The sequence below is a fragment of the Carassius carassius genome, chromosome 7 (genome assembly GCF_963082965.1).
Source record: "Carassius carassius chromosome 7, fCarCar2.1, whole genome shotgun sequence".
NCBI classification, from domain to species: Eukaryota; Metazoa; Chordata; class Actinopteri; order Cypriniformes; family Cyprinidae; genus Carassius; species Carassius carassius.
The window spans coordinates 28,487,358-28,497,578 of NC_081761.1; the positions used below are offsets into that span (position 1 = coordinate 28,487,358).

Below are 10,221 nucleotides of genomic sequence, written 5' to 3' on the forward strand. Positions count from 1 at the left end.
ATAAAGTCAATTAAACAAAACTTTTTAAAATTGTACCTGCACTTATTTATCATAGTGCCAGTTGTTACAAAGCAGGAGACGGAGTTTTAAAATGCAATTATATACAAAAATATATATAAAAAAACATATTTTTTCAAAGTTGTAAAATATTTTTGTTGAAAGGTTCAAATGAAATATCATGCACCTTCAACTTAATCAATCTGCAGTAGAGAAAGCATGATGCAGCATGATCAGAATCATTAAATTCATGCTTGTTAACACTTTAGTAGAGCAAACACTTTGTTAGGCCATGTTCAACCTCAAGAAAGCTTGAAGATGTGTGTATATCAAATTAGAGAATTATTTAATATGCTCATACAAACAAAATGCAGGGAAATTTAAAGAGTAAACGATGAATAATTTAAAGAGTAAACTATGACAGGTCATGAGGAATTCTAATATTTTCTTTACATACAAACAAATATAAAACCACAAAATAATAGATCTACAGTATGTTAGCATCAGTCCATTTCTTAAATAGGCTATATTCAAATTTGAAGTAACAGCCAGTTTACTTCTTTTATGATATTTGCTCATTCTAAGCTCTACAAGTATTTCTGGTAGTCTAAATAACATAGATATATATGTAACTATTATCTCAATATGCCAGCAAATCATATGACTTTAGATGGAATAGTTTTGTTACCTTAAATATATAACTGTATTTAGGCTATGAGTTGAGGTTTTTATTTTGTGACACTGTACAGTATCATGATTGTTAGAAGACTATTAAATAGGTAAACTGACACAAAATGTTTTATAAAGTAATTATTATACAAAAAGATTTTACCTCTGAATACTGTGGCAAGATATTGGCAAAATATTTAAAGACTGAATTATATAATACAATTATAGAATAATAATAATAAAAAGGTTCTGTTTAGCAAATAAATGAATAAATAAAATGGATAAACACACACACACACACACACACACACACACACACACACACACACACACACATATATATATATAGCCTATATGTTTAAACATAAAACTGTATTGTATCGATCAACTATAGAAAAACAGCTACCAGTGAATGAATGAAACATCTTCAAATGTATCTTGTCTAGAAAATTGACCGAAGGGGAACAAGAGTATATGTCCTCTCTTGCCTGAATCTTTTGAGCTCAGCAAGTGGATATCTATAAACCTTTTATATTCACACTTTATCAGATGGAAGACATCTTGGATTTGGATTCCCTAAAGCATAAGGCATATCAATCCTTGTAATGCTCCAAACCATAGAGTAAGGGAAAAAACGCAGACAGCAACAGTACTAAAGAAGCTGTCAGTGTGCTCACAATAATTAGGAGCCAAAAGATTTATACCTACTGTATCTCCAAATGAATCAGCAAGAAATGGTGCATTCAGTCTGTAATTAAGAGTTCAGAAGAATGTGTAATATGAGCTTCATTGTGAAGATCTGTTTTAATTAGATCGATCAATTTGGCAGGCGCCCACAAGTCCCACTTTCATGCAAAAAGGGGCCCCTTGAAAGTCATATATATATAAAACTTCACCATCAAACACCACAGACAGACAACCCTCCTGTCTGGAGGATCGGGTAGATAATTTCATTTTTCGTCTGTCTTTTTGAAGAACTGTGCACCAAGCAGAATTGCACAGTGTATAATTACACATAATGAGTCATTAACATTTGTAATTCCAACCTTGTTTTAGGAATAAAGGCAAAAAATAGATTTCCCTCTTTGCCGAGAGATGATTGGCTTGTTTCAGGATCTGCTAAGTATATATAGCAGCCCTGTACAGTAGTTATGCATTCAACTTTAAACTTCAAGAAGCCAGCCAATTCTCCTTGTGATTTTCAAAAAGAGGTAAGCTCTTACCATTTCTAGAGAGTTATAACTCATGGATATGTTACACTATGCTACACCAACATGTTTTGTTTGTTTTTCTTTTTCGGATCATAAGAGCAAATATGAAAGCTCTGGCGTTTTTGATGTGTTTGCTGGGCTCTTCAATAGCTGCCCCTGTAAGTTCTCGTTTCTCAGTTCAAGACAGCATAACAAAGTCTAAGTTTCACACATGTTTGACATCTTCCTCTTGCTTTGCACATTTTAGGCCCCTGACAGTGGCAGCAGTGAGGTGAGATGGATGTTAATGGATGTTAATGTTTGGCTTAAAATTTTGTATAACACTTGTTGTCTTTTCTCTCCAGCAGCAGGCTATTAATGGTCATGCTAACACAGCTCTACAGTTGATGGAACTCTACAGAATGTTTGGACATCTGCAGCAACAGGTCAGTTCAGTGGCGCTAAAGACATAGGCCTAGAGGCATTTTATAATAATAACAATATATTGTAATCAATGTTTTTGCAGGGTTTTGGTGCTGTTGCTAATGGTGCTCAACTGCCTGTATGTTAAAAATTGTACCATTTCACGTCATTTAAAGACTTTACTGTGTGAACATGTCTCAGAAGTAACCTGTTTCATGGAACTGATGACATTTTGTGTTCCTCACAGGCAGCACCTGCAGCACCCGCACCTGTTAATGTAAACCCCTCTCATTTTATCAAAACCATATATCATACACATTTTTGAGTTTTTAGGAGAAACAATAACCTATTGAAAACATATTTGAAAATATTTGTTTTTCTTTTTACAGGCCCAGTCTCAAGTTTCACCTCAAGCACCACAGCAGGTTAGCAAAATGCTATTGCTATTTTGGGTCAGTGTCAGTCAAGCCATTTTAGAGTATGTTATGCCACAGCAGATTAGCAACATGTTATCAATATTTTGAGTCATTTTCTTTTAATGATTTCTGTTTCTTTTCCGCGTCTGTTTATGATGTGAAGTATCATTTAGGGTACAACATAAAACATACATTATACATTGCTGTTTAGCTTTGTGTATTGAGTAGTAGCCGATAGCATTTTAGCTTTTAGCATGGCTTTGCTAGTAATCTTTGAAAAAAAAAAGATAAAAACTACAGAGTGGTAATACACTCTTAAAATAAATGTTTTGTGTCAGTGATTCACACATCCACGGAACCTTTCCATTCTACAAAAAGTTCTTTATAGTGGAAAAATTTCTTCAGACTAAAATACTGAATGATACTAAGAAAGAAAATGTTATTTTAAGAACCATTTACTGAAAAGTTCCTTGGAGAACCCAAAATGGTTTTACTTTGCATTGACACTGATCTTTAAACTTTTCTTCAGGGCTATTTTCTCAACCCTGCTCTTTTCGCACCCAGAGGAGATGAATCAGATGAGGAAGGAGCTGTAGGTTATTTCATCTTATCAAAATTGTATCACACATTTTTAAACATTATGTACTTTATGAGTTTGGTCCTACTTTTCTATCTACCATAGCCACAGTTTCGTGGGTTTTACCCTCCCTACGGCTCCCAGCCTGCCCAGCCGGCTGCTCCGTTGAACTCAGATGAGGCCGAAGGGGCAGAAGAAGCAGAAGTAGTTGAAGCTGGTGCTGAACCTGAACCTGCTGGAACCGCTGCAACTGTTGATGTTACTGCCGTAAATGAGATCGCACCCGTGGATGTTGCCATAGAGGTTACTGCTGAACCTGTTATTGCTGCTGCTGTTCCGTCTCTCATCCCTGAGGTACCAGCAGTCGCTGTGGAAATCGACACCACTTTGGTGGGGCCTGATGCTACTGCTGGTGCAGAACAGGTGTTGGTGGCTGATGCTCCTGATGCTGCTCTGCTAGTGCAGTGATAGAGATGATCACAAGCCGCACTCCCAAGATCAATCACATCGCCGACATTAAGGCCACAGCTCTATGGTCTCAAAATTGTAGCACAGGGACTTGGCTAGACAGAGGGGGTGTCTAACTGGCTTGCTGGAACAAAGTGTGGCACATTCCTGTTGTGTTGTCTGTGAAAATGTTTCCTGGCAGATGACAAGTTTTATTAACCTCACTGTAAGAATTGAGCCGATAATGCTGCAGAAAGCAATTTTTGTTATTCTTCTCTTTCAGTTTCTTAAAATAAAATGTCTTTTGTCTTACTGCCTTTAAAGGCCTCTTTAATCAACTGAAATGTAACTATGCAAAACTTTGGAAATAATAAAAATGGACAAAACAGTTTTGTGTGAAGAACCAGTCACTAAAGGCACACACACACATGTATGCATGCACACACACATGTTGAGTTTCCATGTTTTATTGGGACATTGAATTGAAGTAATTGTTTTTATACTGCAAAAACTTTTTTTTTTCGAAAACAAAAATAATTAATAAAAAATGTGTTCCTCATAACATAGAGAATAACAGGACCACACACACATGTTGGGTTTCTATGTTTTATGGGGAGATTCCATAGGCTGATAGTTTTTATACCGTACAAAGTGTATATTCTATTGCCCTACACCAAAATATTACAAGTAGTAGTAACAATATGAAGACCTCTTCAATCATTAGAAAAATAACTACATACATACTATAAAACAACTACATATATCTACATCTATGTATAACAAATGACTCTATACAAAATACATATTTACACACACAAACACACACATATATATATATTCAAACATTCACTGATGCTCCAGAAGGAACACAATGCATTAAGCGACAGGGGGTGAAAACGTTTACATTTGAAGATCAAGATAAACAGTACTTAATTTTTCTTCCGGCAAACATGCAAGCATATTCAGTTTTGTCCAATTAAAAAAATATTTAAACAAAATAAGAGAAATTTGGACATCTTCATCCTGTTCAAAAGTTTTTATTGTACATTTTACTTATGCATAAATGTAGTTTTTATGAGAAAAAAAAGAAATACTACATATATAAAATGAAAATGTAAAAACAAATGAAAACTATGCATATCCAACAAAACAGGCCATATATTTCTCTAAAAGGCTTGTAATAAAGCTGTGAGTAGCTGTGAAAGTAAGGCTGGCAGGCTTGTTTTAATAGGATAAAGCAGATCTGTGCAAGAGTGCTGACTGGGCAGATGTTACTACATGAGGAAAATCTCTCACTCCATAGCTCCAGTCTAGCAAGCGCATGCACATAAATTACACCATTATAATGTTGCGACAGCATAAGTACAGTGAAATTACAGTTAAATAAATACCACCAAAAAAATGTGGTCATTCACATATGCCTTATTTGAGGCACTCTGGTGAAATCATTTAGAAATGAACATAAAATTAGTTCTGAATATGATACAATTATAAAAACTACAGGTTGCTAAAAATGCTCAGTGTAATTGTATAAACGACATGCCTCAACAATACTTTGTACTTTTGTTGGAGGGAGTATAAATTATGTACCATTCAAGAAGGCAGTGGGGAGGCTTTGTCTTTGTCACTCTAGTCTTTCATTAATCTCTAAATCCTTCTCAGGGTCATGCAAGTCTGAGATATCATTACAGAGCACAACCAAACAAATGAACCGCAAGCGTACTCCTCCTTTGAAAACACTTACTGTAATTTGACTGTATCTTTCATTTCACCAGACAGAAGGTCTGTAATTCTAAGGGGCTCTGCGAATCTTCTGATCAAGAGAGAATGGGACAGGATTTAGGCTAAAGCAAAACAGTTGGTGAGTTTTTGATCTGAATTTATGGCAATTTTCTCTTAGAGTAACATTTTGTCCATTGCAGATTTTTTGTGACTTTGAACAAATGTGTAAATTATAAATAACTGCTATAGCCTGTTACTTTAGGGGAAAAGGAATCATGACTGTTGTACCTGCATCAGGAAGTATTGCAGTCCCACACCAAATGTCTCCAATAATGGAAGTGGACACAGATGAGGACAATGAAGACCCAATTCCAACTCCAAGTGCAGGACGTGTATTTAACATAAACAACAGCAACAACAATGAAGAGTAATCAAAGATCATTAAATATAATATAATAAATACAATATGTATGTATATATATATGTAGCATGTGTGGCAATGTATTGTATAGTGACAGTGGTATATTTTGCTGTCTGTAGGGAAGACAAAAAGAAAAAGAAAAAGGAGAAAAAAGAAAAGAAGGAGAAGAAAGAGTAAGTAGCATACCAAGTGTTTCTTAACTGAGACAGCTTGGATATAAATAATCTTTAAATATTTTGCTGTCTTATCCTATAGGAAAAAAGAAAAGAAAGAGAAGAAAGAAAAAACTGAGAAGAATCAAAAGGATGAAAAAGAAAAAGAAAATGAGAAAGAAAAGGAAAAGGAAAAAGAGAAGGAAAAGGAGAAGGAAAAAGAAAAGGAGAAAGAAAAAGATAAAAAGGAAGGGTTGTTATCAGACTTTTTATCCATCATTTCTACTCTGTGATAATGTTCCAAAAGTTCAAAGTTATCACCACTGATTACCGCTCATGTCAACTTTATTTTCTCAAGGCCTAAGGAGGTGTTTGTGATTAACCCAGCGGGACTCCTGTACTATCAATGGCTGCTTATAATCACAATTCCCGTCATGTATAATTGGACAGCCATAATTGCAAGGTAATAATTAAATGTTCATGTTTTAATAAGACGAGAAGACCATGAGATTAGAGAAGAATACAAATGTAAGATGTCTCCTTTTTATTAACCTCTGAAGTGTGCTTCCTTACGTCTCCGTTAGTCGTTCATATTCTGTAATAAATATGATGAAGGCAATATGGTCAGTTATATGTACATTTTGAAAGCTTGATAAATGGGTGTAATACATTTGAGAGCTTTTACATTTTGTCTCTTTGCATAGAGCCTGCTTTGAGGAGCTACAGCACAATTATCTCCTGATATGGTTCCTCCTGGACTACACATCTGACCTGCTTTATTTGGCTGACATGGCCTTCAGATCACGAACAGGTTTATATAACATCAGTAGTGCGATCAGATGTCTTTCTTTAATGACAAGACAAAGTTTAGTGATCGATTTGTGTTATGTTTTCATGCCACCTTTCTTTAACCAGGTTACCTGGAACAGGGCTTACTAGTCAAAGATGAAAAGCTCCTTCTTCAGCGGTATAAAGACAGTCTCCAGTTCCGCATCGATGTCATCTCTATGCTACCCACGGACATCTTCTACTTCGTTTTAGGGTTAGACTACCCAGAGATCCGCATAAACAAGTTGCTCCGCCTCAACCGCATGTTTGAGTTCTTCACAATCTCAGAAACCATGACCAACTACCCCAACATCTTCCGAATCTGCACTTTGATCATGTATATCATCATCATCATCCACTGGAACGCATGCCTCTACTTCTCCTTCTCCAAGGCCATCGGGTTCGGATCAGATGCATGGGTGTATCCATCTCTCACCGAAGATGAGTTCGGAGAGCTTGGGCGAAAATATTCCTTCAGCCTCTACTGGTCCACTCTTACCCTCACCACCATCGGGGAGACGCCGTCTCCAGAGCTAGACTCTGAATTCCTCTTTCATGTGGTTGACTTCCTGGTGGGTGTGTTGATCTTTGCCACCATTGTGGGTAACATTGCTACAATGATCTCAAATATGAACGCGGCCCAGGCTCAGTTTCAAGCCAGGATTGATAACATCAAGCAGTACATGCACGCGCGGCATGTCAGCAAGGATCTTGAGATCCGTGTCATCAAGTGGTTTGACTTCCTGTGGACTAACAAGAAAGCACAAGATGAACGAGAGGTTCTGAGGTACCTGCCAGACAAGTTACGGGCAGAGATAGGCATGAACGTGCACTTAGATACCCTCAAGAAGGTGCGGATCTTTGCCGACTGTGAAGCAGGGCTGCTAATCGAGTTGGTGTTGAAGCTTCGCCCACAAGTCTTCAGTCCCGGTGACTACATCTGTCGCAAGGGTGATATTGGTCGGGAGATGTACATCATAAAGGATGGCAAACTCGCTGTTGTGGCTGACGATGGTGTCACTCAATTTGTTGTCCTTGGGGATGGAAGCTACTTTGGAGAAATCAGCATTCTAAACATCAAGGGCAGCAAGGCTGGGAACCGTAGAACGGCCAATATCCGAAGCATAGGATACTCCGACCTCTTCTGCCTGTCCAAAGATGATCTGATGGAGGCTTTGACTGAATATCCAGAGGCTAAGGCCATGCTGGAGGACAAAGGGAGACAGATTCTGCTGAAGGATGGTTTGTTGGAGCTGGACCCTGCGAAACTGAAGCCAGACGAGAGGGACTTGGAGGACCGTGTAAACCGAGTATACAGCACGATGCAACTCATGCAGACCAAAGTGAAGAAGCTGCTGGCCGAACACGAGGAAACGCAAAAGGAAATCAAACGGCGGATTGCTCAGATAGAGCACTTTGCTGGAGAGGTGGTGGAGGATGAAGATGAAGAGGAGGAGATGGAAAAGAAGGAAGAAACGGAAGAGCAAAAGAAAGAGGAAGAGCCAGAGAAAGAGAAGTCAGAAGAAGACAAGGAAAAGACGGAAGAAAAAGAGGAGGAAAAAACAGAGGAAGCAACCAAAGAGGAAAAGAAAGATGAGGAGCCATAGGATAAAACCTTATGAGACCATTTCATAATAAAAGAGAAAATAAAATCTTATTGTCCTTAGTAACTCTACTTTGAATTTGTTGATTCATTGCATGCAAAATATATTGTGCAGCCAATAAATTCTTATCAAGGCAACAAAAGATTTCTTTTCTGGCGAATTATCAATTAGTAGTACCAGTTTAATTTGTATTTCTTTCTAACATATTAAATATTTCTATATGATGTTTGCATAAAGCAAACTCTAAAAAACGAGAGACGATACCTGCAAATATGAGCTCTGCACTTTTATCATTTATCCATGTGACAGTGCATATTGGAAGCTCTCAAATCAGCAATATCCTTCCTAAAGAAATAGTTTTTCATTCAACTTGTTAGTTGGTAATTGAGACAACCATTTTTTTTTTTTTTTTTAGAAAATCACATTACCAAAGTAATGTGCTTGATGGGCACAAGGGTGCAGCAGAGTACCAAAGATTAACGACACTTTCCTCCTCAAAACCTATTTGTTGTTTTAATCTGAGATAGAGAAAGGTACACGCATTTAGAAACACTTTCATCATTTTTAACCTTAACCTTAACTGAATTCTCAAAACATTCTCAGACAACTTAAGTGCGTTAAAATCAGCATTTTTAGTTAAAGGGCATGTACGCATTTAAGTGGTTTTGTAAAAATGTAGAGAATTAAAAAGGCAGACTTTCTGACATTTAAAAAAAATAAAAATAACTTGCTCAGCCCAGGCTTTGTAACAGCTAACTCTGCCTATGCTTTATTTTTTCCATGCCAGTTTGTAAAGAACTGCTTTTATCCATGACGTGTTCCTTCCTGTGGCCTCCTTCAATTTTCCTTTGCCTGCATTATTGATAACGCAATTGCAGTTCTACAGGTATGCAGCAGAAGTCAGTTTTCAATTTTGTAACGTTTGAGGTACTTTAAATGAATGGAGACATATTTGTACCAATGTTTCATTTCCAAGAAGCCTTAAATATAGTCAGAGCTGATTAGGAGTCCTGTGGATACCAGCTCATATGTGGAGATTTTGCAGTGTGTATGTCTCAATATTATCTCTTCTTTCATTTTGAACATTCCCACCTGTTCTCTCTGTCGGCATTTGCTGTCACATGTGGACACTTATTGTATTTGCTCAGAGAAGTGATGAGAAAAGGAAATGAAAGAACAGTGGAAGTATGTCTCCCATGGGAAAGCAAGATAAAAAAGGAAGCTATTGCCTGTGATGTCAGCCATGAAAAGGCTCCTCCACCATTTCATCTCTCGAGCAGCAGGAGTGACACGTTTAATTAATTACACTGTGCCTGTGACTTTTAGAGGCAAATCAAGAAGGACCATGTGACTTTCCTTCAAGGAGAAATTATTACTTACTGAATTAACTTGTTTACATACGTGTTAGGGAATATGAACATAACTTTTTGTTATTTAAATGAAAGCTTGACTGGAATATGCATAAATGAATGAGTGATTTACAAAAACAAGAAGTCATGGGGCAGCCAAAATCACTGAGACAGATTCAATCTGATAGATTGGATAGGACATTTAGTAACATCTACACTATTGAGGGCCATTTTGCCTCACATCAAACATGAACTAGTGGTCAGTCAAGCAATTTTATTGTCCCATTTGGCCTTTCATCACAGGCACACTCAGAAGCCCATCACATCTGTGAGAGCACATGCAGATATTTCGAAAAAGCTGATTTGAAGAGCCAATTTAACTCAAACAAAATTTCTTATACAATAGAAATGGTGCCGCAACAAGGG

At 37.1% G+C, this 10,221-nt stretch overlaps 2 protein-coding genes across 7 annotated transcripts; both read left to right on the forward strand.

Moving 5' to 3' along the window:
- Positions 1-1,816: 1,816 nt before the first annotated feature.
- LOC132143143 (uncharacterized) lies at positions 1,817-3,766 on the forward strand. 4 transcript variants are annotated; one of them, XM_059553291.1, is made up of 8 exons: positions 1,817-1,877; positions 1,975-2,035; positions 2,125-2,148; positions 2,225-2,311; positions 2,527-2,556; positions 2,669-2,704; positions 3,225-3,287; positions 3,378-3,766. In XM_059553291.1, exons 2-8 carry the CDS (start codon positions 1,982-1,984, stop codon positions 3,738-3,740), a joined length of 657 nt encoding a protein of 218 aa, XP_059409274.1. In that variant the 5' UTR covers positions 1,817-1,877; positions 1,975-1,981; the 3' UTR covers positions 3,741-3,766. The 4 variants fall into 4 exon arrangements, with proteins under 4 accessions (XP_059409274.1, XP_059409276.1, XP_059409275.1 ...); XM_059553293.1 differs by having other exon boundaries at positions 2,225-2,302; XM_059553292.1 differs by having other exon boundaries at positions 1,818-1,877; positions 2,228-2,311.
- Positions 3,767-5,397: 1,631 nt separating this feature from the next.
- Positions 5,398-8,588, forward strand: cnga1a (cyclic nucleotide gated channel subunit alpha 1a). 3 transcript variants are annotated; one of them, XM_059554461.1, is made up of 7 exons: positions 5,398-5,580; positions 5,691-5,868; positions 5,982-6,035; positions 6,118-6,267; positions 6,373-6,477; positions 6,719-6,825; positions 6,930-8,588. In XM_059554461.1, the coding sequence occupies exons 2-7, from the start codon at positions 5,717-5,719 to the stop codon at positions 8,447-8,449; spliced, it is 2,088 nt and encodes a 695-aa protein (XP_059410444.1). In that variant the 5' UTR covers positions 5,398-5,580; positions 5,691-5,716; the 3' UTR covers positions 8,450-8,588. The 3 variants fall into 3 exon arrangements, with proteins under 3 accessions (XP_059410444.1, XP_059410445.1, XP_059410446.1); XM_059554462.1 differs by having other exon boundaries at positions 5,704-5,868; XM_059554463.1 differs by having other exon boundaries at positions 5,739-5,868.
- Positions 8,589-10,221: the final 1,633 nt, after the last annotated feature.

Excerpts from the sequence above, each read along its gene's own strand:
- LOC132143143 (XM_059553291.1), top strand. The coding sequence starts at position 1,982 with ATGAAAGCTCTGGCGTTTTTGATGTGTTTGCTGGGCTCTTCAATAGCT. Across the intron at positions 2,036-2,124 it reads GCTCTTCAATAGCTGCCCCT|GCCCCTGACAGTGGCAGCAG; the intron begins GTAAGTTCTCGT and ends TGCACATTTTAG. Across the intron at positions 2,312-2,526 it reads TGCAGCAACAGGTCAGTTCA|GCAGCACCTGCAGCACCCGC; the intron begins GTGGCGCTAAAG and ends TGTTCCTCACAG.
- cnga1a (XM_059554461.1), top strand. The coding sequence starts at position 5,717 with ATGACTGTTGTACCTGCATCAGGAAGTATTGCAGTCCCACACCAAATG. Across the intron at positions 5,869-5,981 it reads AACAGCAACAACAATGAAGA|GGAAGACAAAAAGAAAAAGA; the intron begins GTAATCAAAGAT and ends TGCTGTCTGTAG. Across the intron at positions 6,268-6,372 it reads GAAAAAGATAAAAAGGAAGG|GCCTAAGGAGGTGTTTGTGA; the intron begins GTTGTTATCAGA and ends TATTTTCTCAAG.